The sequence below is a fragment of the Felis catus genome, chromosome A1, assembly GCF_018350175.1.
Source record: "Felis catus isolate Fca126 chromosome A1, F.catus_Fca126_mat1.0, whole genome shotgun sequence".
Lineage (NCBI taxonomy): Eukaryota > Metazoa > Chordata > Mammalia > Carnivora > Felidae > Felis > Felis catus.
In genome coordinates, this window is record NC_058368.1 from 72,053,569 (window position 1) to 72,079,653 (window position 26,085).

Here is a 26,085-nt window from a genome sequence, read left to right on the forward strand (position 1 = left end):
CCTCAGACTAAATGGAAGTTGGAGAGGCTCAAGGCATTTTAGGCAAGCTAGCGAGAACTCAGGTATAAACACAAAGAACGATATGCTTTAGAGAAAAGGCTGCTGGATGTTTAGTAGAAAATAAGGCTTCTAAAGTGCCTGAGAATCCCACTGTGAAATACCGATTATAATGTAGTCGCATTGATGCTACATTTCAATTCAAAAGACTGGGTTTGAGTTTTCTGATACCAGCTTGCATGTGAATTTAGGCAGGTCTTGTAATCTCTGTTTCCTTTCTCTCTCTCTCTCTCTCTCTCTTATTTTCATCCTTTGGGAAAATGAGAGTTAAACCAGACATTTTCAAGTTTCTCCTTCTGATATGCACACTCTAGGACTCTGAGGGGCCAGATTTTGTTTGTGTGAAGAGTGTAGGGGAATGTACAGGCAAGCATGTCTGAGGGCCTAACACGGTCAAAGCTGGATGTAGGGAGGTTAATCAGACACCTGAGGGTAGGCTGACACAGAGTGAAATGAGACTGGAAACAGGGTTACCTGAACTGAAGTTATTAGCTAAAATAAACTTTTATTACATGCATACCAGGAGGGCAAAATGAAGTACCACCCAGACCACGCCAAGCGATGTCACCAGCAGGTCGTATCGGTTTCTTCTGCTTTGCCAGAAGCCGGCAGGCGACATTGCTATGATCTTCATTGTAACCTGGGGGAAAATAATGTAGACAGTAAATAGAGGCTGAGTGTTCAACATATATTGAAATGTGTTAATTTGAGGCATATAATTTTACATCATTTTAAATTAATGTAAAATTTTGTTTAATGTTTATTTATTTTTGAGAGAGAGAAAGAGAGAGAGGGGGAAAGAGAGAGGGAACGAGAACAGGGGAGGGGCAGACAGAGAGAGAGAGAGAGGGAGAGAGGGGAGAGCTGTCAGCGCAAAGCCTGACATGGAGCTTGAACTCATGAACCATGAGATCATGACCTGAGCTGAAATCAAGAGTCTGATGCTCAACTGACTAAGCCACCCAGGCACCCCATTGAGGCACACATTTTTAGAGGATGTAGAAACCAAAGAGAGAATTTATTACTAAGAGATGATAGATGATAGGATAGATAGATAGAGATACAGATATAGATTGATCCACTATCTAAATTTTAAAGTAGGATGGGTTACAAATCTGTATCTCCATGCTCTTTTCTCCTTGTTTCATGACTAGTTCTGAGAGCAAGACATTTTTCTTCCTCAAGTAAAAGACCATAGAGTTTGGGAAACATCAACCAGTACAGGGTGAAATAAGAATCTTCTTGTATTTCAAAGAAGATTGTGCTGGAAAGTGATATTATGTGGACTATATATTAAAATAATCTTGTCTGGGCCAATTCCCTTCGCCACCACATTGCAATTTGAGTCCCTGAATTACAGTGGTTTGTGCAGTTCACTACAAATATTTGAACTCACATAACCAGACAGGCCAACATTCAGATACAACAATCAACAGCAGTTAGCAATTCCTGTGGTTAGAAAAATCTGAAATATAAAGTGAAATCTTTGTTCAAGTTAAGCACAACAGCCTAAAAAGGAAAATATCCTAAGAGCACGCTACCCCTCTCCCCAAAAAAGACTTCAAAAGCAATGGAACACAGAGCTGAAAGTCAGTGCTATCAAAGGAGGGCACTGTTTTACTTTACAATGTGCACCACAGCCCCCAGAGCCAGCTGGCTCATTACCGTACCTCTAGAACAAAGATGAAGGTGAAAACAACTGACATTGTTGCCAAAGGAACGGTCACTGGGTCCTCCACATCCCACTGTAAGAGAAACAGCATCCAGGTCTTTGTCCATATCCGTCAGACACATAAAGACCTTCCCCTCCTTTTCTCATTTGAACATGACTATGAATTTTAATTTTTTATACTAAAGAACGTAGACTGTGAATGGATATGGCCCCTTGCAATACTCTTGGATGCACCAATGAACGAAAAAGTCCTTCTCAGAGCTTCACTGTGAAATAAAGTACCTTGACGGACAGCAGCACTGACTGGGCCAGGACAAGCAATGCAATTGTCCTCTTAAAGAACGGATGCTGGGTAATGTCATACATCTTAGCTCTAAAACCATCATTATCTGCAAAAGAAAGGTTGAGGCAAGGGCGTTTCAGACATAGGTCACATTTACTTTCTCGTCTTTCATTTCCTTTAATGCTCATTTTAAAACTCATTACCTTTTTCCCCCTATAGTTCAATCTATTGTGTAGTGTTTTGCAGGAATGGCTGGTTCTGAATATTTAAGACGACGGTGCATGACGCCGTCTGTATTGGAAGGAGAACCGCATCATTCAATTTCTGTCAGTTTAATACATTTCACTCATATGTTTAAGAGCGAAGCACAAATATATTTTATTTAAAAATTCATTTTTTCATTAGGGCTTATCCTGAGAGCACTGAAGCACAGCCTTTGGGTGGTTGATTTTAATAGCCTATGGAGAGATCTGTAGTTTGGAGCCTGTTTCTATATTAACTTATGCACAACCGCCTAGTGGCCTCACGATTATTATTTTAATTGAAATCTTAGACTCCTGGGGAATCACGAACACTGGTGCCCAACATGAATAAAATCAGAGCATCTTTGATACCCGGGCGAGGTGGGAGATGAAGAGGCTGTGCTATCTTCAGTCGGCTCTTCAGATCTTCCCATCTTCTCTGATCTACAGTCAGCAGAGCTGTCCCCTTAATAAACAAAGGAAAGCAGAAAAAGGCCTTATGTCGTCTACTCCACACCAAGGTCATTGCAAATGGGGCGGTGGTGATACCAACAGGACTAATTTGGGAGTATATGATAAAGATATTCTTCAAATACCATGGTGGTTCGATAGACATGGTCACAATTCTCAAATGTGGTCTTTAGAGGGGTCCCAAAAAGGGTGGCCACAAGCCTCAGAGAAGATCCAGCAGCCTTCAACTGGTATCTTCGAACATGTATAAATTTCAGGTTTGGGAACATCTAAAGAAGGTTCCCTACACAATCAAATTTTCAAAAAGGGATACCCACTCTAATAGTGGTTAGTTTCCCTTCATTTTGTGGGGAAGGCTGCAGTAAAATTGTAGCTTGTCAATCTGATTGTGTCTTTAAAAAAAATCATTCTGCTATACACTGTCGCAAAACTTTTTATTTATTTATTCTGAGAGAGACAGAAGGTGAGTGAGGGAGGGGAAGAGATGGAGTGGGAGAGAGACAATCCCAAGCAGGTGCCACATTGTCAGCACAGAGCCCAATACGGGGCTTAATCTCACAAATTGTGAGATCGTGACCTGAGCCGAGATCAGGAACCAGACACTCAACTGACTAGGCCACCCAGGTGCCTCAACTGCAAAACTATTTTTGAGCAGTATGAAATCACAGAATTTGAATCTTTAAGTATTAATGCTGTGACAAATGGCTGAGTGAGATCAGATATTCTTTACCATATATATATGAGTACTTTATTAAAATGCATATAAATATATTACATGACATTTCATGTATTTATACATGAAATTATTTGTATATGTATAATGTATACAAATTATACATTATTTATACACTAATTTATAAAGGCAGAAATGTATACATTATTTATACACTAATTTATAAAGGCAGAAATATAGTTTAAGAAACTGAACCCCCACCCCACTCCCATTCTTCCCTTCTTTCTACAGAGCTGAAGACTGTCCTTTAAGGATGTGTCCTCCCCACTGCTTTCAGACTTTTGCTGTTTGTGTATATATCAATACATAAGAACATATTTGTTTTGAATTTTAAAAAGTGATATAAATGGTATTCAATATGGGCTTCTTAATGCAGTTAGTTTTTATCTTCATTGAGCACTATGTCTTGCATACCACTAGACACCAGATCTAATTGGTTTAACTGCTCATAGAGTATCCCACTGTACAAATATATCAGAAGTTATTTGCTTTAGGTTTATGTAGTATAAAAATGCTGCAATAAGTACAGTCTCATGGTGAATACCTACGAGATTTCCTTAATAGCAAATCTCTAGGAGAGGAATTGCTGGGGTTTAGGAATTTACACATCTTTATGTTTACCAGATATTGTGAAGTTGCTGTCCAAAGAGAAACAACCAAGGAAATTTGCTGCTAGCCATCTCCAAGTGTTCCAATGTCCTAATATTCTTGCCAGTACTTGATATTGTTAGATATTTTAATTTGGCCATGATGGGTGGGAAATGTGTCCACTTTAGTTTTAATATCAATGAGATGAAATGTTTTTTATATGAGTAAATTGGGGTGATGATTCTTGTATCTTCCTATGTGAATTGCCTGTTCATATTCTTTGCTCATTTTTGTATTTGGATATTTACTTTTAGAGGTTTTTATTTAAAAAAAATTTTTTTTTCAACGTTTATTTATTTTTGGGACAGAGAGAGACAGAGCATGAACGGGGGAGGGGCAGAGAGAGAGGGAGACACAGAATCCGAAACAGGCTCCAGGCTCTGAGCCATCAGCTCAGAGCCCGACTCGGGGCTCGAACTCATGGACCGTGAGATCGTGACCTGGCTGAAGTCTGACGCTTAACGGACTGCGTCACCCAGGCGCCCCGATTTACTTTTAGAGGTTTTATAGAAATTCTTAATATATTCTGGATATTAATCTTCTGTCAGTTATGTGAATTGTAAATATTTTCTCTTAGTCTTAGCTTGCTTTCTAAAAAAAAATTTTTTTTGCCTTATCAAGTCTCTTATGTCTAAGAAACTTTTTATTTTAATGTAATCTAATCTGTAAATTTCTCTCTTTATGAATTCCACTTTATGGTTAAAGTCAAGAAATCCACAACTCCTCCAGGGTCAAAAATAAATTCTACAAGGTTGAAAATGGCTTTTCACAGCTAGGTCTTTCATCCTTCTGGAATTCATTTCTGAGTATGCTGTGAGGTAGAAATCTCTGTTTAATTTCTTATATCTAGACAATGACCCCAGCACCTCTTATTGATGGTTTCACCCCCTCCACTGATTTGTCGTGCTACTTCTCCTTTATATATACCTGGTCCTCCTGGGGCTTTTAGCTCTGTTCTAAATCTAACTTTCTATCTCTGTAACATTACCCATCCTGTTTGACTCACCATAGCTTGTTTACTTTCCTTTTCCATACTTTTGTTCATGCTTAGCCTTGAGAGAGGTTTGTCAATTTAATTTTTTTTAAAGAATAAGCTTTTGTCATTCTTGAATCTTTTATAATATCTTTGTTTTCTATATCATTAATTTCTGTCCTTATCTTTTTTATTTTCTTCCATTTTACTTTGTTGATATTATTATAATTTATTGATTTGGACATCTGACATATTACTAATTAATCTTTGAATTTTCTTGAACATACACTTAAAGTTACAAATTTCTCTAATTGATTTATCTATATCTTGTGAGCTTTTATATGTGATTTTTATAAATGATTTATCTAAATGTCTTAAGAGTTTCTATTCTAATTTCTTCTGTTACTCATAAATTATTTAGAATGTTTTCTTAATATTTCCAACATCTGAGGAATCTTTTGTTGTCTTTTTTTATTATTGTAGAGAATATGTTCTGTACATTACCAATATTTTGGTAACTATTTTTTATGACCTCTGGGCAGTACATTTTATACTTGAAAATTGCTGGACTCTGGGTTATTCATATGTCCAGTAGATCAAATGTTTGTATTGTGCCAAATCTCATATTTTCTTTTTTTTCTGATTTATGAGTTTCTTAGGGATATATGTTGATATCTTTCACTATGATTTTGGACTTGCTGGCTTTTTAAAATAATTTGGTTAATTTTTGCTTCATATATTTTAGGGTTCAGGAGTTCTATACTTTGTTGGTAATTCATTTCTTCTGCAATTATCTAATTACACTGTTTATTCCTAATAATGATATTTGTTTTAAACTAATTTTTCTGATATTGATATTGCTAAGCCATTTTTCTTACTATCTGCAAACAAATATTTTGGGTTCTCTGGGTGCTAGAGATATTGATATTATTTCTTTATTCTACAAAACAAAATATTTTAGAAAGTTGAGCTCTGAAATGAGCCAAAAGAATAACAAGCGTGGTGGTATCATCTGATCATTAATATCAGAAAACCTCTGGAAGTTTATTATTGTGACATTAAGTTTATTAATCAAACTGTTATTTCATAATTGAGAAATTAAATATATATATATATATATATTACTAGTATAAACTTTGAACTTTTTTAAACAAGGTTCCATTTTCAAGGGAAGACATAAATTTGCATAATTCAGAATTGTGCAAATGTTGCCCCCAAAGCTTGCGTTATCTCCCGTATCTTTATATTTCCCTATTGCCTATATATTTGGAAATCTATTTACATACTTTTGGGTTTGACCATTAGAATGTGAGCCCCATGAGGGCAGAAATCTTTATGTGTTTAGTGTTTAGTTTGTGTGTTTAGTTTTTATGTTCCCAGGTCTGGCCCCAGTTAAGTTCTCAAAGAAATCTGTTGAATGACTAAATAATAAATCAATAAATGCTGTTATACAGCAGCTCATGTGCTACCATCTGAAAAGCTTACTGGGAAAAAAAAATCCCTCCTAAATGGTTCATATAACTCATAAATTTGCATTATCAATTAAATAATCAAGTTTGTCATGTTTTCTTCTACTTTTCCTCTTTCTGTAAGCACCCAGCACCCACTTGAGCTTAAGTCCGTGTTCCCCTTCTCAAGGCCAAGATGCTTCTTTCTTCCCTCAGCACATTAATACAACCAGTACTGTGAGTAGACCTCCTGATACTCGTCTTACTTCAGCCAGGCCTCCAAACTCAAGAGCTGCAATTGATTATATATTTGTCTCTGGTTGCTGAACATTTTATGTTGCTGCATTTATGTCGCTGATTTGTGAGCTGCCATAGGACCTGATTCTCCTGAAATCAGGTGTCTGCTCAGAGGACCTATCATGGTGTTTTGAGCAAGCAGGGCCTAAGCTCTCTACTTGGCTGACTGGCTTCTGCTCTTGTTCAGGAATCTCTGTTGTCTGCTTCAGTGCCAAGGCTCAATGGCATCTGAAGAGACCCATCTTCCTCCTTCTGCTTGGTATCAAATTGAACACACTTTAGGGCTTAGAGACACTCATTTATGAATCTGTTATAGTAAAATAGGGGGCTGGGCAATATGATCTCTCTCTATCCTTTCTTATTCTAAAATCCCATGTTTCTGTGGGTCGGAGTAGTGTTGGGGCCCAAAGTGGAGATTTTTAAGCCACACCCTTTGAAAGCCCGCACCAAATAACATCTTCATTAGGCACACATCAATGGTGGCCATCAACTGGGTAGCTGGAACCACACATGCAGCGCCCGGGGAGTGGGGGTGTGTGTGAATGATACAGTCCCATGTGCAGCTGCCCTAGCCAGTGGGTTCGGATGTGCTTGCATGCGATTCTGTCCTGGTCATGAATCACAGGAGCGTCATATCTAGCTTTAATTCAGTGCAGAGTGACATTTTTATATTCTCGGAAGAATTTCAGACTCTGCAGAGTGGGCACCGCTTCTGAATTGTGACCCCATTTTCTACACCTTAAAGGCCCCAGACAAGTCATGTCACCTCCGTAAGCTCTGTGTTTTCTTCCACTGTGCATTTCAGAGTTGTGAGAACTGAAAATGGCATATGTAAACCTTAGTATGTAGTAAGTGCTCAAAAGCTGTATCCACCAGGGTACCTGGGTTAAATGTCTGACTTTGGCTCAGGTCACGATCTCACGGTTCGTGAGTTTGAGCCCACCATCAAGCTCTGTGCTGACAGTTCGGAGCCTGGAGCCTGCTTTGGATTCTGTGTCTCCCTCTCTCTCTGCCCCTTCCCCCACTTGCATTCTGTCTCTCTCTCTCAAAAATAAAAAAACATAAAAATTTTTTTAAAAAGCTGTATGCACTTCAATTATGATTCCAGAAGACAGATCCTTACATACTAGAGTGCACATCAGCCACGGACAGAAGAACGACATAGAATGTTCTCTCCCAAACTCACTCTTTGACAGGAAACCACACTTGCTGTTTTCCCATTCGGGAGCTCTTATAGTGATTGTTAGAGTTGCTCTGAACTCAGCATGCTTCCCGAGTTCATAAAGTATGTAAAGTTTTTATATGAAATTAGAAAATCTTCTTTATATTCAATGAATTAGGATTTAACATTTCTACTGCACCCCAGCCCCATCAAAATTCTGAGTTCACCTATAGCGTTACAAAGAAGCATCCAATTTACATTGTGTGAAAGTAATATTACCTGCAATCAGTGCACAGTTAGTTCAGCTATTGTATTTTAATAACTTGCTGCACATCCTTTCAATTTGAACAATAGGAGATGTGCCTTTCAGTTGTCAGCGAATTAATGACACCATCACCAAAAGGGGAAATTTCGCGAGAGAACTGTGCTCTTAAATAATGTGCCTGAAAGGCAGCGATGAGGTAGCTTGTAAAATAGTTATAGAGATTATTTACACCAGTCACATTATGGTTTAATGCGACTTCATGCCGTGTGAGAAAAAGAGAGCTCAAAGCAAGTGGCTAGAAAAGAATAAACCCTGTGGTATTCAAACCAAGAATTCTTACCTTGTTTTCATTGAAATTAGCAATAACTACTCCAACAAAAAGGGTCAGTCCAATCATGCAACCCAGGAATACAAACACATGAATGTAGATCCCGTGCATCTGTATAAATGAAAAATACGGTTATTCATCAAAGCAAATGAGAGCAGCTGTTGACACATTCAAAGGATTCCGTGTGCTTGCTTACCGGCCCCACACGATGAATAATAACATCCCTCACTTCCACCCAGCCTTTCAGGGACAGAACTTCAAACAATGCCAGCATGGCATTTCCCACATTGTCAAAATTAAAATTCCGAGGATTTGCCCTGCAAGTCAGAAAGAAGAATGTTCTGTGAAATTCCGATGAGAAGCACCCTAAGGCAAATATCTGTAGTTCTTTCCAATCTTGGGTGCGGGGTGTACTTAGCATTTGGAAGGCGGGCTAGCTGGCATTCATTTGCTAAATCAGAAAAGTGCATGAATATGTTATTATTTCTTAAAATTTAATTAATTATTAGGTAATCATGGGGTGTTCTTAACGAACAACAAAACACAACAGTTCAAGTTCTGGCTCTAGAGGTTCCTTGACGTTTCTGGCTCGTCCTGATTATATGGAGGGCTGGAAGTATGCTTTCTGGTTATAAACTGCATAGCATATTCTCACAAAGGGGCGCTGGAGTTTGGATACGAATTTTGCAATAGTTTTAAAATTGAAAACTTCTCTAAAGGATAAATTACAATTCCTGATGTTAATATAGCAAGTATAAAAAGAGTACAATCTAGCCACTTTCTTTAATTCTGTGACATCATGGGAACATCACTGTGTAAAGTAGTGATGCATTTGGAAGTCCCTGAGTGGCCAGAGGTGTTTGCTGGTAGCCTACATGTTTCCAGATCATTCTCTCCCAGCTCGATTTTTTTCTCTCTCACTAACTCTGGGTGTTCTCAACAGAGACTTCTTGTAGACCCCAACATTGCAGTATGCTGTCTACATCCACACTTGATTGCTGGTATTTAAAACACTTTGGCTCCACTATTATTTTTTGTTTGTTTGTTTTTGTTTTTTTTTTTTTGAGGGGGCATATTGCATTTTTTGTTTTTTACTAACGTGTTTTTACTTTTTTCTTCCCACGAAAGAAAGTGGTTTTTTTTTTAATATATTACATCTCCCTTAGTCATTATGGGTCTTGTCTAACATTTTTCTTGTCCATAGAAGATTTCACTGTTTTCCTTTTTCCTCTTATTAGACTATTTAAAATAATTACAAGACCTAGACAACTACACACTGCAAAGTCATGACTATCACTGTATTTCCTGAGTTTGATGGAGAATTGGTCCCAGGACTACTAAAAAAAGGGGGCCTATAGAAGCATGGCCAAATTATATTTTGATCATTTTTTTTCCTATTAGCTCATTTATCAAAATTTAACCTTCACAGAAGGTGATACTCTGGAGAAAATCTGGGTTAGTATTTTTCTACACCTTTTTTTTTTTTAAAGTAGGCTTCGTGTACAGCACAGGGCCCAATGCGGGACTTGAACTCATGACCCTGAGATGAAGACCTGAGCTGAGATCAAGAGTCGCCCACTTAACCAACTGAGCCACCCAGGTGCCCCTCTACCACCATATATATATATATATATATATATATATATATATATATAATTTTAACATCATAGAAACAATCATGCAATACACCTTTATAAGTTTTCTTTTTTAAAGCATTAAATAGATGGGGATCTAATAAGAAACCATACAACTAAACTGACTTGCTCCTAAGGTTTAAGGATGATTGGTAGAAACGTTTTCCACATAGTGCAAAAGCCCCACTCAGAAATTCCTATTTTGGGATTCTGATTTATATTTTTTACATATGAAAGTATAAGCATATTCTCTTGGATTTTTCCACCATTTCTTCCTTTGGGGTTTCAATTAAATTTAATATATTTTACAGCAGACAGAAGCTGTAAGGATTCTGCAGATGCCACAGTTTTCTTGAATAAGGATTTTTTTTAAAGCTAAGCAGGCCAGCTCTCGGATCCGATGTTGAACTTTCTTACCCATCCATTTTCTTTATGTAAAAGTGCTTTTTTAGCTGAATATGCAGCATCCCAAAGTACTTTCATGTTCCACATCCTTTAGAAGTTAGAATATGTTAAAAATACACTTTTAGGCTAAACCAAGAAAAATAAAATGGAGAATCACAGACTTAAATAGTTGGAAGAGCACATCACATTAAAAAAATAAGTATCAGTTTTAATCATCTAAGATGTTCATGCTATGTTCATGCTACTAAAATTGGAAAGTTTTAAACTTTACCTATAACTACAGAGGACTTCAATAAATCCCAAGCCTAATCCATTGTTGTAATTTTCCTGTCACCCTTCCTTGATCTGGAAGCCTGTATATAATATATAATCATATACATATAATATAATATATAATAATATATGTATATAATGTTGTATATAATCTTTTCCAGTTAATTAAAAAATTTTAAAAACATCATAATCTTGTCCATCCAATTGAGAAAACTAAGACATTGGTTCTAACCTTACAGTTTTGTTAATCTTCTACCTCCCCGTGAAAAGCGCCCCAAGGTCCCAAGATTGCGATAAAGAGGGTTACTCCTTTGGGAAGAAGGAGCCCCCAGGAGGAGAGGAGCTCAGCCTGAGCCCTTGGATGTAGAAATACAGGGGGCAACACTATCCAAAATGGCCCTTCCAAGATGCTGGAAGTAGTCATGTTTCTGTTAAACTTACAAAAGTGAGATAGATTTATATTCTTCTCCTTAAAGAGCATATTCAAATTGTTTGAGCTGTAGACTCAACAAAAATCTGATCTTCTGCCTAGAATGTATCACACTATAATTTAAAATTACCTAGAAGTCAACTCCAGGTAAGCTTCCAGTGAGCTAAGGGGCTTATTTATGTAGCATCAAAGCCTTTAGCAAATCATATTACATTATTTGTAATATTATCTCCTGTTCTCTATTACATTTCAAGCTCCTAGGGGTTGGGGGCCATAGCCTGTCCCCAGTAATAGCGTAATGTCTGGAGAATAGTAAGCACTCAATGAATATATCTATTGAAACTGAATACTTTTTTTGATATCTCTTATGCATCCCATTTTCCTATGTCCCAGACCTCTGCTTAAAACAAAACACACAATATTTGTAATATATGTATTTTATACTTTTTACCAAGGTAATTTTTATCTCATCAAGTCTGAGTGATTCAGAAGAAGATGAATGTACTCATCTGAACAGAGAATATAGAAGCCTGACTATCTCCTGAATTAGGTAGTGCATATTTATAGCCTTCCTAATTATAATTATCAAAGCATTCCCTAATGCCAGTTCTCCAGATATGTTATTTTCTTAATCATAGATTTGCCAATATAAAACTATAACATCTTGGCTGCTAACTCTTGATGAGCTTACTAACAAAGGAAAACGTAAAAATTATCATAGTTATAGCTGGTGTTTATTTGACAAAAGATTTTTATTTTACCAAAACTAACCCAAGTCATGGTATTCTGGACAAATGGACAAGCATTATTGTTATGGTGTTCAAGTGATGCCCCTCTATCAGCTTATGCTTTTAAAGTGCCATTGAACTTGAAACACCAAATAATAACTTACATGAAACATTGCATTTCAGTTAATTTGGATTTTTATGGAACAAGCTGAATGTCAGAGGGTACAACTGGAAACAGGTTTACTTTTCTCCCAACACTGCCTTCCAGTGGGTTCTAGCTCCCTTCCTGACATCTTGGAGATCCCAAAGCTTTTTTGTCACTTTCAGTTATATGAGTCTCATTCTGAAAAGTCCACTTTGTTCCACATCAAACCCTTGTTGCCATAACCCATTTAAGGACCCTATCCTCAGCCTCTCAGCCTGACCCATGGTTTGAGGAGGGAAGAAGAGGGCTGGCCACTCTGTTCCCTCCTCTTCTTCAGGCCACCATCTGATTCTTAACAAGATGGCAGTGGGATGCAGTTGGATGTAGAGAAATGAGGTTAAATTCCACATATCTCACACTGCTGGCCACTGGCCACTGTTGCTCTGGTCATAGCAACTATTCTTTCATGGAACCCACTGCCTGCCATGTTCCTAGTTTCTGTACACTTGATACTTTAATGTCTGTCCTCCATGCATGTGTTGGACACACTTTGCTCTGGACAACCTGATAAAATGCCTGAATCACCCTGCCTTGGCCTCTTGCCTCTCTCATCACCCTCCCACCTCCTTGGAAGAGTCCTTTCTAGGGCTTGCTTTTCTTTTTTTCAAAAAAAAATTTAATGTTTATTTACCTTTGGAGAGAGAGACCGAGCGCAAGTGGGGGAGGGGCAGAGAGAGAGAGAGAGAGAGAGAGAAACACACAGAATCTAAAGCAGGGTCCAGGCTCTGAGCTGTCAGCACAGAGTTCAATGCCAGGCTTGAACTCATGAACCGCGAGATCATGACCTGAGCTGAAGCTGGACACTTACCCGACTGAGCCACCCAGGAGCCCCTAGGGCTTGCTTTTCAAATACAGACCAACCAACCCAGAGTCTACAGCCCCAAGTACCTCCTTTATCAGGCTTCCACCCTTTGGGCCACTATCCACCTGCCCTGATCACCAGGTAGCAGACCACTAGGGAGAGCCCTGTGTCTCAGAGCCCATTGAAGTTACTCAACTAGCTAATCCTAAGCCTGCTTGCCCTGACTCACTCATTCCAACTCAAGGAAACCACAATAAAGGCTCTGGTCCACAGTTCCCTTTTTCCCTCTGCCTCATGACTGACCCTAGGGCTTCCCTGTGTGGCCTCCTGTGGTGTGGTTTGCCCCATAGTGGGAACTATGAGTAACAAATCAGCTCTTCAATGACAATTGTCCTTCGATCTGTTGACTTTATTATACCTCAAATTTTCTATTAATACACTAGATTCTGAAACATCCTCCAGCACGAGGGTGCCCCATTGTGTCATTCCTGCTGAGAGTAGTCTTCAGATGACTCTCAGTTCCCATTCCTGGAAACATCCCCAAAGCCTCTCCAATAGAAGCACCCCCCTCCAGCACATAGCCCTTTGGAACAGAGTTCCATCACTATGGCTCAGATCACTGGCCCGAGGCAGTGATGATTTGGAGCCTCCAACACTGATAACTCCCCTGTCAGATGGTGAAGAGCGCTTGCCTACATGAGTGTCTCTTCTTGCCTCATCAGTCTCTGATATCACGCAGTCCCCATGGGGACTCACTCAGCTGGGGAGACAAGCACCCTTGATCTCTTCCCATAGTAAAGCAGGAGCGACCACAGCACCGTCTACTGAATTCACTCAATTTCACGATACTGTCTCTGAGTATATAGTGTTTTCTTTTCCTGGAGCTGGGTGATGGAGGTGGATAATCTTTTAGGAAGTTCAGCTGGGACTGGCAATGTTGCTTTCTTTGGAATATAATGAAATTTTATCTCTTAGTGACCTCAGCTTTGAAGCTTTTGCCAAAATTCCAAAACAGCAGGAAAAAAAAAAAACCATTTGATGTCTTGATATAAATAAATTATTTATGGTATAATAATGCGTTTTCACCTCACAAAAAATAAACTTTTTATGTTTCTTTCATATTTTATTTTAATATAAATTAGACTTCTTTTATAGTTAGCACTGGGATAAGGATATCTTTGTGTGTTATGTACTTCCTGCTCCAGCTGAAGCCACACAGTCAAATTCATCTTTTTTTTTTTTCATAATTCTTTGGTATTGAAAAAAATAAAAACCCAGTATAAGTTGTACTGAATTGTTTTTAAAAGTGAATTTCACAACAGTGAAATGCCAAAGCTGGTAGCAATGGGTCCTAAGGGTGCAACTGGGTGAAATGCAATTTCTTTTAAAGAGTTTTGACATTTCCTAGAAAACATCAATTGTGACAAAAGCAGAGTCTTTGCTGTGGTTCACTTGTTATTCTAAGAGGTAAAATGAAAAAAAAAAAAGAAAACAGATGACTATTTAAAAGGACAAATGAAGTTAATAGGACACTTAGTTCATCAATGAAGCCCACTGAGAGATTTCATTCATCGCCATTAGTAAAATGGATGAAAAAGAAGGTACTAGGCACTTCTAGCTTTGATGTAAGTGCTTTGAAAACTCATTTTCAGGAAAAATGAATTTTAAAGAGAAAGTTAGATATAATCATTTGTGTTACTGATTACTCCTTTCCGGCGTTTCAATAATGGAAATCCTTCCATGTAAATGCGTTTTAAAATTGAAACAGCTTTCTGATTTGGGCTTCTATACAACTGTTATGAGGATATCAGATTCTCCCTTAAAGATATAAACTCAGGACGAGTTTGGTTTTAATTTGATAGAAAATCTTTGTCTTTTAAGCCTCACTAATTTTTAATGCCATGCGAATCGAGTTACATACTTCAAAGTATTAGAAAAATAGAGGGGTGATAATCCATTAGTTACATGAAACAACATGGGACTCAGTGTACCACTTGCGCTCTCATTTACTGTATTTTTGCATCCTGTTGTAATTCAGGGCTTTGCCTTGTATTATTTAAAATCATTTTAGCACCTCTGGCAAAATTACTTTTCATGCCAAATTTTATTGATTTAAAACCTTATACTGATAAATATCACATTCTTCAGGATCTTTTTCTGAAATGCTTACCAAACACGGGGCACCCAAAATCCAGGCTTTTTCTCTCCAGGTCTTAATTTTAAATTTAAGTTCTTGGACACGCTTACGTTAATTCTGAATATGCCATTACAATCCTCCTAAAATAGAAGAAAACAGGTCAGGGGGAGCCTGGTCGGAAAATTAACTCCAAAAAGATAAAAGATAAGAAAGCACATTTTAACCTAGAATAACAGGTTTTTTAAAAAATATTTATTTACTTATTTTTGAGAGAGAGAGAGCAAGACAGCATTTGCACATGAGCAGGGAATGGGCAGAGAGAGGGGAGAGAGACAGAGTCCCAAGCAGGCTCCACGCTGTCCGCAAAGAGCCTGGTGAGTGGTCCCTCCCACAAATCGTGAGATGATGACCTAAGCCAAAATCAAGAGTCAGAAGCTTAACCAACTGAGCCACCTAGGCACCCTGAATAACAGAGGTTTTTATGTGATAACAGTGATGTGGGCAGCTATCCAGCAAACAGGGACAAGGACTGCAGAGATGAGTGGTAAAAGTTCACGCTAGAAACATTTGCAAGTAGGCAAAGGATCTGAACAGATATTCCTTCAAGGAAGACATACAAATGGCCAATGAGAACATGAAAAGATGCTCAGTGTCATTATTCAGCCAGAAAATGCAAGTCAAAACCATGATGGGATAACACGTGCCATCCACTAAGAAGGCTATCATCAAAAATCAAATAAACTTTGACGAGGTTGTGCAGAAATTGGAATCCTCCTACTAGAACCCTTACACACTGCTGGTGTGAGTGGAAAATGCTACAGCCACTTTGGAAAACAGGTCCTCAAACAATCAAAGAATTACTTGAGGACCCAGAAATTCCACCCCTAGGTATTTATCCAAGAGAAATGAACACAGATATCTACATGAAACTTGTACATGAATGTTTATGTCATTATTATTGTAAATAGCATTAATTATAATAGCCAAAAGGTGGAAATGATCCAAATGTTCATAGTGGATGAATAAATTACATCAATAAAATATGGTGTATCCATGCAATGGAATATTTTTCAGTCCTACAAAGGAATGAAGCACTGACCTACGCTACAACATGGATGAACCTCGAAAACATTATGCTAAATTAAAGAAGTCAGCCACTAATGATCACATGTTAGATGATTCCATTCATATAAGAGTCAAAAACAAGAAACTCTATAAGGCAGAAAGTAGTTTTGTGGTTGTTTTGTGATGGGGGTGTCAGGAGTATAAGGGTGAAACTTAAAAGATGTTTCTTTTTGAGGTGATAAAAATGCTCTAAGCCTGGGGCACCTGGATGGCTCAGTCAGTTGAGCATCCAACTCTTGATTTCAGCTCAGGTCATGATCTCACGTTTCATGGGATCAAGCCCCACATCAGGCTCCACACTACAGTGTGGAGCCTGCTTGGGATTCTCTCTCCCTCTCTCCCTGCCCCTCCCCCGTTTGTGCTGTCTCTCTCTCTCTCTCAAAATAAATAAACATTTAGAAAAATGTTCTAAGCCTGACAATTGTACAACTCTGGATATGCTAAAAACTATTGAATTGTACGCTCCGAGTGGGTGAATTGTGCAGTATGTGAATTATATCTCCAATAACATTGTTTTTAAAAGACTTTAAAACTAAAACATGAGTAAGAAGATTTTCACTCATTTTCTGTCTTTATTCTTCTTTTGTTTTATCTTTGTTTCTTTGCCTGTGATTGTCATGTTTTGAACCTAAACCCCTTTCCTGGGTATAATGTGTATACACTTGGGATATTTCAACGGAACTTCAAAGTCTAACCTAGTTAAAGTCACCTTCAGCCTTCAGCCTTGCGTCCTCCCAGCTTCCCGGTTTCTGTCCATGGGCCAGCACCTTGTCGGCCCCCAGCATCAAGATGCAGAATTGTCTATGGCTTTCCCCATCCCGCTTGGGCCTCATCTCCATTCTTATTTCCACTAGTTTAGTGAATGCCAATATTACTTCTCTTTGGATTGCCAGTAAAATTCCTTAGAATAAAAAGCCTTCTTACACCAATGATATCCCTTTAACTTAAAAAGCGTGGATAAACTTACCTACAATAACCCAAAGATAAACACAGTTGACATTTTGGCATATATACTTCCAGTTTTTTTTTCCTATGCATATATGTGATCGTACAGTTTTTACTCTTCCATAGCCCACTTTTTCAGTTAAAATATATTGCAGTTAAGTTCTCATAGTAACCCTACACATTCATCTACAACATTATTCCTGTTGGCTGTGCTGTGGTGTATCAAATAGAAGCCCCATGATATATTTGGCCTCTTGGGCCTCTTCCAGTTTGTCTTTCTGAGCCCATGGGAGCCCAGCTTTGAGTGGGTGAGGCTGTCTGGCATCCTGGTGAAAAGCAAGGAATTTGGGGCCATGCTGCCTTGACATGAATCTTAGCTTCCCCATTTATTTTAGGGTGACCTTGGACAAGTTCTTTATCCTCTTTGTACTTTTATCCTTAGCCAGGTCTGGGTATGAGCAGAGAGTGTAAAATCACAATGCTCTTAAGCCGTTATTAATATACTGAGTCCTGCAAAATTCCTCGTAGGTTTCATCTTGAAATGTTGTTGTCATCTTTTCGGCCTCTATTCAGTGGGAATCTAAACTAACCCTTCTTGGCTTACCTGAGCTTGTGGATTAACGCATCAGTTCTTTATTACCTCCTTCGTTAGCTAATTTGATACATCATGACCTTTATGCCATGTTCCTTGTTATGTCTTCTCAGGTTTATCGAAGTTCCTGGAACGTCTGGAGACACAGGTGGTGTCTCTTCTGCTCTGCCACTTACTGAAATCCTCACTATTAACATAATTGATAATGTACTTTGATTGGGCAAATATGCATTTTACAACCATCAGAGAATGAATAATTTTTACAGTCAGTAGCTCTGAAAATGTAGAAATTTTCATACTGATGTAAAATCTGTATTAGATAGCCATATTTGTTGGAAACATAGAAATAGGTATTATAGTTCAGCTGTATTAGGCCTTTTGAGTATGTGCATCTTAATGGACTTAAGGCATTATTTTACCTGGATGAAAGAGGAAATGCTTTCGCTGTTTGTACGTTAGCAGTACTTGGATCACTTCATGAATCTACTTGAATATAGGGCAGAATCCTAAGGGAAGGCACACTGGATAGTGTAGCAGTGATGGCTGGTTGTAACCACACTCATCCTGTTTTTCTGCAGGACACATCACTGAGCCACCTGTTGCATTCTCCCACCTGCCTCGGGAGGCCAAGCTCTTGCTGGTGAAATGTGTGTTGAAGTGAGGTGTGCTGCTTTTGGCCCTGACCGTAACCCTCAGGCATGGAGGGAGTTCTATGCTCTTCTCTGCCAGCTGAACAGAGAAGACATTGAAGACAGCAAAGCGTGGACACACAAAGAAGGAAGACAAAAGGAACTTGAGGCTCTGACAGGTCATTCAGAGGAGACCTGTCCACCTTATTCAAGATGCAATGTATTCACTCCATTATGTTCAGCAAATGAAACCCTGGGGTCACCCAGGAGCTGGCCTCCACTTACTAACACTGACTGAAGAAAGATAAGGCAAAGGGCAGTAGCGAAAGAAGCAAGCTTGGGTCTTTGTTAGCTGTCTTATTGGGGAAGATTTTGGACTTCCCAATGAAGAGAATGATGGAGTGAGAAGTAATGAACAGTGGTATGACAGTTAAACTTTGCCTCTTGTCCTTTCTGGGGGGCTGTTTGCTGATATGAGACAGGATTAAGTTAGGGAAGCCCAAAGGGAGAGTGTCCGAGCCTCACAGCTACAAGCATCTGGAATCGTGAGTGGCTATTCCAAAGGTGTCAACAGAGGTTCCACACTGGAACAACAGAAGACAATAGAATAATCTGGAATGTGCTTTTAATCCCACAAACCTGTGCTAGCCAGAAGAAACAGACTGCCTCCTTTAAGCAGAAGGGGTTGGTGGAGAGAGAATTCTGAGTCTTACGTGGGGGTTATCAACGTAGTGTCAGCACATGTTTACCAAGGGGTGGTGAACTACTCAATTTTTTCTCCCAAAAGAAGGAAAGCATTAACTTACCCTTCTAATAATGTTAGGATCATTGCACTTTGCCAGTTTTCCCGCAAAAAGCTGAACTCCAAAGCTTGCAAAAACAAGCATTAATGTCAGCAAAAGAATGGAGACCTGAAAAAAAAATTGGTGAGACATCATATCTCCTGGTAAAAAATTAAACAGTAGGCTTGATTTGAACAGTGATAGGGACACAACTTTTTGGAGAACATGGTATGAAATTCTTGGTCTTCTCATGATATTATTTAACTTCTCCACCACAGGTCATTCAATTAGCCTTGCTGAAATGTTAAAAGGAGGGAATTAACAACAGGTTTTGGATTTTCAGAATAAAAACATATGACTTTCATGTAGGAAAATGGGCTAAGGTATTTTTGATATGGCTTAGGGTTTTCTGATTTTGAAATCTACATTAGTGGAACAAAAGAAAAATGTTTAAATAATTATATTTCCCCTATTTTCTCAAAATGAATTCCTCTCCTTATAAGCAGAGCATAAATTAGAGACAGAGAGGTTTTGCTTTCTTGTAAGCAATGAGGGCACACAAAAGTGCTATACACAGAGGATTGAGATCATGGAGTCCTAAGAAGTAAGTCTGTTAATTGGTGCTCCCTCTGCTGGATGGTGCCTTGGTCTCAGCACAGAAAAGTGGCGAAGAGTAAAACACTGAACAAACCATTGATCTGTGCTGGTTGAATAATCTAAACATATATCTTCAATATACTAAAATTCTACAAAAACATCATCAGGAGAAAGGCACAAATAAATTCTCTGCTAAATTCTATCAGGGCTCCACGATGCATATACATTAGCTCTCAGGTGATGACATCCTTTTTTCCTTCATTTCCAGCTGTGTGAAAAGCCACCATGTTATGGCTTTAGCACAAAGAAAATGTGAGATTTCAAATATGTCTTTTAAAAATATCAACAACTCTATGCCTATGGAAGCATCGCAACCTGTCTTTAAAATACCTTAGAATCAACTGTAACTACAACTGTTCTCTCCCCATAGGTGTGTTTCTAGAAAGCACAATGTAAAATAAGCTTATGTAAATTAATTCAGGGTTCCATGCATGAGCAGAACTCATCAATAATAAAAAGAACCCTTTGATCACTCCTTTGTAAGGCACAGATCCTTCTGTAACAGATTGCGAGCAATGAGCCTCCTACTCATTGCTTTTCTGCAGCCCAGCTCTTCTAAGGCCCTAAATCAGTGCTCAACTAACAAGGTTTTCTCCTTCGATCACATTTTTAGTATTATTACTGTATCCTGAGGTTACTTAAAGTGGGGTATACCTGTATGTTACTTTTTTTTTAAAGTTGTTTTATGTTAACACTCCAAAGATCAGAGACAGCGTCTACACTGTAAGAAATTAGGGACATACAAAATGAAATAATAAGCCCAAATCTATTAACTGCTAATATTTGTGCAGTAGGTGGTGTTGAATCTCACCTTTAATTTCTAGATAAGGAAACTGAAACTCAGAATAAAAATTAGGGTCACGAGTTAAGAATGGAAGTATTAGCAAATTCTACCTCTGGGATTCTTGCTTTCATTATACTTTACTAAAAACGTTCATTGAATAAGTTATATCAAGAAAATATACTGACCAGTCAGAGCATCCATGGGTAAAGTTTCTGACTGTGTGTTGTGTTTTGTTAGTGCCTTTCTTGTCCTCTGGCAATGAATAAGATTGTACTTACCCTTGGCAAGTGAGGGTGTCCCCTCATTCACTACATTACAGCGTGGGGCTGTGTGAGTGGGAGGCAAAAGGGTAAATGTAACACACCAAGAAAATTTCCTTGAAGCCGCTGAAAAGTTCTCGAACAACTTTCCTCATCTGGGGCACCAGTTTGAATATCCGCAGAGGTCTCAGGCACCGAAGAACCATTAAAAGTTGAGCTCCTGATTCAGCAGGCACATTTTGAGGCATCCAACAAAGAAATATCAAACTCACCTGGGAGGGGAAAATAATCCCTAGAATTAATCCCTAGAATTAATATCTTTCACTACCTACACTTTCTGAGAGCCAAGTGCATACAACTTTCCTTGAGCAGAGATTCCACATAGCATGTAGGACAAGCTTTCACTACGTATATATGCAATCTCTTAACTCTGATCTCTCAACCCAATATCGACCTGTTAGTGGCCCCACAGGAAAGTCATTAGCTGTACACAGAAATGAAAAGCGGGTGTCCACACTGTGGGTGCATGTACCCCAGTGCATTCTGCACCTTATTTTAACTTACACATGGGAGGCTCAGATTGAAATTCCTTTGATCAAGGATACTAAACTTCATGCTTGACCTGATTCTCACTATTTTACTGATGATCTAAAGATACTACATGTTAACGGTCACAATTCTCCTTGTTATGTTGGAAAAGACATTGATTTTATGCCTTCTTGGACATACAGAAAAAATGAAATTTCTTTGAGTTCCCTTCCTATGGTTTCCCAATTTAGTTTAACTGAACAGTTGAATGGTTATCTTGTCTAGGCAGATATTTTGTGTATAGGAATTGAAAGAAATTGGAATTGAAAGTGTCCAATCATACTCACATTAGGTTGCTTTTAGCAATGAGGAGCTCATCAATCAATTATATGGTGTAGATTTTTTTTCCTTATGGGAGCCACAAGATTGCAGGGTGCGAATAAGATTTCTTGGACCTTATTAATGTATGTCTTACATGTGTATTAATGTGGTTGATGTATGTGAACCATATCCATGGACATTTTTAACGCTTTTTATTTAGACTTTACATGCATGCCCTTCATTTGCCTGCAATAGATGACCTAAGAACTCAGTAATGACATCTAAACCTCTGGGACTCACGTATCTTTCTCTGGTACTGAGAAATGCAGGAGAGTTCACAAAACCATGACATCTTACATTTAGGAAATAACTGGAGACTTACAAGATATATAAATATGTCCATGACTCCACCAAAGTCCCGGATGACAGCAGTTGGAGTGAAAAATAAGCCATCTGCCATAATCTTCAGATTAAGCTCGATACTCATGAATATCACAAACACGTACTCAGCAATCTGAAATGGGCAAGAGGCAGCTGGGTCACCAACAAGGGGAAAACTGGAGCCCAGTTGTTGTCTGCTGAGCTGTGGGCTGAGATTTGGCAGCCGTACCTGCAAAGTCGGGGCATGCATGACTCTTCGAAAGGGGGACTCAAACATCATAGAAATGCAGGAACAGATGGTTACGATGATCATGACCCAGTCCAGGTAAGTCACCAATCCCAGCAAATCACTGCCAAAGACCAAACAAAACCGAGAAACAACTGTTCTAGGGAAGGTTGTGCGAGTCAGAGATGATCCTTCTGTGATTCTATAAGCAGGACTGGCGTTTTTTAAAAAGCAAATGTTTATGTATTTATTTTTGAGAGAGAGAGAGAGAGAGAGAGAGAGAGAGAGCATGTGCATGTGTGTGTGCATGAGCAGGGGAGGGGCAGAGAGAGAAAGAGGGAGAGAAAATCCCAAGCAGGCTCCACACTGTAAGCACAGAGCCCGACGTGAGGCTCAGTCCCATGAACTGTGTGAGATCATGACCTAAACTGAGATCAAGAGTCAGACACTCAACTGACTGAGCTACACAGGTGCCCCATGACTGGCATTAAAAAAAATCCCTAATTATCTATTTCACAGCACGATATGGCAAGAAAATACAGGTAATCTTTATATTTTTATGCAGCATAAAATAGTACATTGAAAATTCAAATGTGCACAGAAATCAGACTTTGTAATGCTTACTAAAGTTGATGGTACTTTGTATTTTTCACAGCTCCTGTGACAGGATCTGTTTTAGATCTGCAAGAGAGAACAAACACAAAATTCTGCAGCATAGCAAGCATAATTTAGCAGCATGGTATTTATAAACATCTTATCTACCTAAAATTTCTTTTATATCCTCTATAAAATTACATTATACAGGAACTGTGCCTTTGGAAGCAGAGAGCATTAGATGAAAGAAAAAGCAGGAGGGTTTGCAGCTGATGTTTGTGAAAGTAATTGAAAATTCTCAAAATATTTGATTTTAGAATTCATGACTCCATTCAACAATTTCTTTTTTTAATGTTTGTTTATTTTTTTTGAGAGAGAGAGAGTGAGCAAGCAGTGGAGGGGCAGAGAGAGGGAGACAGAGAATCCCAAGCAGGCAGCACACTCTCAGCGCAGAGCCTGACGTGGGGGTCCATCTTGTGAACCTCGAGATCATGACCTGAGCCGAAATTAAGAGTCAGACGCTTAACCGACTGAGCCACCTACATGCCCCTCCTCCGTTCAACAACTTTTTTTTTAATGTCTATTTATTTTTGAGAGGGAGAGAGACAGAGTGTGGGGATGGGGTAGAGAGAGAGAGAGAGAGGGAGACACAGAATCTGAAGCAGGCTCCAGGCTCTGAGCTGTCAGCACCAAGCCCATGAACTGTGAGATCACGACCTGAGCCGAAGTTGGATGCTCAATCAACTGAGCCACCCAGGAGTCCCTCAACAATTTTTGACATGGATATGACAAAGTAGAATTTTGACTTCCATTTAAAAACACTCAGTTAAAATCTCGGCCTTAGCAGTTCAAGGATTTTCCTCATGATTATTCAATTAAATCTCCAGAAATTAAATTGAGCTCTTCCTACTGTATTTAACTGTGATCTTGTTGAGTGACTTACGTAGGATTTCTTGGTGTCCCCACTTTTAAGTTTTACTTTCTAGAAGCCCATAACCAACTTCAGTGAAGTCCCAGACAGTGTGTGTGTGTGTGTGTGCATGTGTGTGTGTGTGTGTGTGTGTGTGTGTGAGCTCCCGATTAACACGTCTTTCTCAGTCCTTATCAGCTGCTGTGCTGACAAAAGGAGAGTCAGTCCACACTAAATGAAGTGGAGAATTAGCAATTAGATGTTAGCATGGAGGCAGCCAACAGGATAATTCCAGATGAAACACTCACTTGGGGAACTGATCAAATCAACTCTAAACTACTGGCTTCTTTCTTTACTTTGTGAACACTCAGGCAAGTATTTAATCATTATCATTCAGGTGCTTTAAACTGTGAGGGTCTTTCTAGAACAGCAGAAAGAACACTAGATTGGTAGTCAGAAGAGAGCCTTGCACTAGCTCACGTTCCCAAGAAAAGCCCTTAACCTCTACTGCCCTAAGTGCTCTCCTCTGTTGGAGGGGCGTGGGTACAAATGACACCAAATGGTTCACGAGGTGCCCTCCAGCTCTGAAATATTACCACACTGCATTAGTTTCCTAGGGCTGGTGTAACAAAGTACCAGACTGAGTGGCTTAAACAACAGAAACATTTTCTCTCAGTTCTGGAGGCAAGAAGCCTGAGATGAAGGTGTGGGCAGGGTTGGTTGATTCTGGGGGCTGTGAGGCAAGGACCTGTTCTAGGTGTCTCTCCTTCGCTTGTGGATGGCTGTCTTTTCCCTGTGTCTTCACATTACTCCCCTCTATAGGTAGTCTGTGTCCAAATTTCCTCCTCTTTTTTAAAAAAAATTTTTATGTTTATTCATTTTTGAGAGAGACAGAGCACAAGCCGGGAAGGGGCAGATAGAGAGGGAGACACAGAATCTGAAGCAGGCTCCAGGCTCTGAGTTGTCAGCACAGAACCTGATGCGGTGCTCAAACCCATGAACTGTGAGATCATGACCTGAGCCAAAGTCCAACTGAGACACCCAGGCGCCTCCAAATTTCCCCCTTATAAGGACAGCAGTCATATTGGATTAGGGCCCACCTTAATCATTTTATTTTAATTTAATTACCTCCTTAAAGAGGCTGTTTCTAAATAAAGTCACATTCTGAGGTACTAGGGGTTAAGGCTTCAATATACAACCCTTTTTTTTTTTTTGGCAGGAGGATACACACAATTCAGCCCATAACACATAATGATTATCATATGTTACTAATAATGGCATCAGGGAAGTTACAACCACTTAGAGGGAAAGCCTTCACACTTCCTCTGGGACTCTTAAGGTCTTCAGGGTATTTACTAAAGTTACGCAGGACAAAAATTCCATTTTATCCACTAGGCTGTCTGCTAAAATTGGCTTGGGTCCTCACAAATGCAGTGTCCTCTGTGTTGACCACACCGACAGACTCTTACACATTTCTTCCATGTGAGTAGGGACAGAGACATCAGCCAGCGGGTTTTTATCTCATAAGAGTTGGTAATGGAAGTACTCGTCAACTTTATTTCTGTTTTACATTATTCTAGAAGAAACTAATTAGGGTATTTTGACAACACAGAAACTATAAGTCTAAAGGTGTGGGCAATGACCTTCCCTGTGTCATTCAGCCTACCCTTTGGTTCGGTATTTCCAAAACAATATATGGAGTTAGTAACGCTGATATAAACATGAACAAATAAAAATGGCTGTTCAGAGCTTCACAAACGTGAGTTTTATATAAATGTGAACTACTTGCAACCTTTGTTTGTTTTCCACCTGGTCGGCCGCTCAGCAAAGAGGAGCAGCATGATTAATTAGCCCACAGTTTATTTTGTGACCCCATTAGGATTACATGTTCCTTCTTCCTTGTATGACAACCCCCCCTGCTGTTTGTACGACTCAGGCCAACACCTGGCTGAAATGGAGTGTACTTACGCATTGAAGCGTGCCCGGACCACCACCCGGCAGAAGTTTCTGAACCTGTGCTCCCGTCCAACTATGAACAGTGGCTTGTCGAAGTATGGGTGATTCTCTCTCAGCTCCTCTTCCTGCACTTTCCTTGAAGGGGAAATTGATGTACAGTAAGGCTAAGGGAAAGGTTGCCATCCAGAAACGAGAGATAAGA

At 39.1% G+C, this 26,085-nt stretch overlaps 1 protein-coding gene across 8 annotated transcripts in view; it reads right to left on the minus strand.

Moving 5' to 3' along the window:
* NALCN (sodium leak channel, non-selective) overlaps positions 1 to 26,085 on the minus strand; it is a 325,095-nt gene that overhangs the window by 19,743 nt on the left and 279,267 nt on the right. For all 8 annotated transcript variants that reach the window (XM_045055586.1, XM_045055583.1, XM_045055579.1 and 5 more), the window contains 13 exons: positions 25,896 to 26,018; positions 23,048 to 23,104; positions 22,427 to 22,547; positions 22,199 to 22,330; positions 21,072 to 21,239; positions 19,291 to 19,395; positions 15,227 to 15,333; positions 8,776 to 8,896; positions 8,592 to 8,690; positions 2,627 to 2,720; positions 2,012 to 2,118; positions 1,728 to 1,802; positions 578 to 697 (listed from right to left, as the gene is read on the minus strand). In XM_045055586.1, the coding sequence (XP_044911521.1) occupies positions 578 to 697; positions 1,728 to 1,802; positions 2,012 to 2,118; positions 2,627 to 2,720; positions 8,592 to 8,690; positions 8,776 to 8,896; positions 15,227 to 15,333; positions 19,291 to 19,395; positions 21,072 to 21,239; positions 22,199 to 22,330; positions 22,427 to 22,547; positions 23,048 to 23,104; positions 25,896 to 26,018 (1,429 nt within the window). The remainder of the gene's footprint in view (positions 1 to 577; positions 698 to 1,727; positions 1,803 to 2,011; positions 2,119 to 2,626; positions 2,721 to 8,591; positions 8,691 to 8,775; positions 8,897 to 15,226; positions 15,334 to 19,290; positions 19,396 to 21,071; positions 21,240 to 22,198; positions 22,331 to 22,426; positions 22,548 to 23,047; positions 23,105 to 25,895; positions 26,019 to 26,085) is intronic.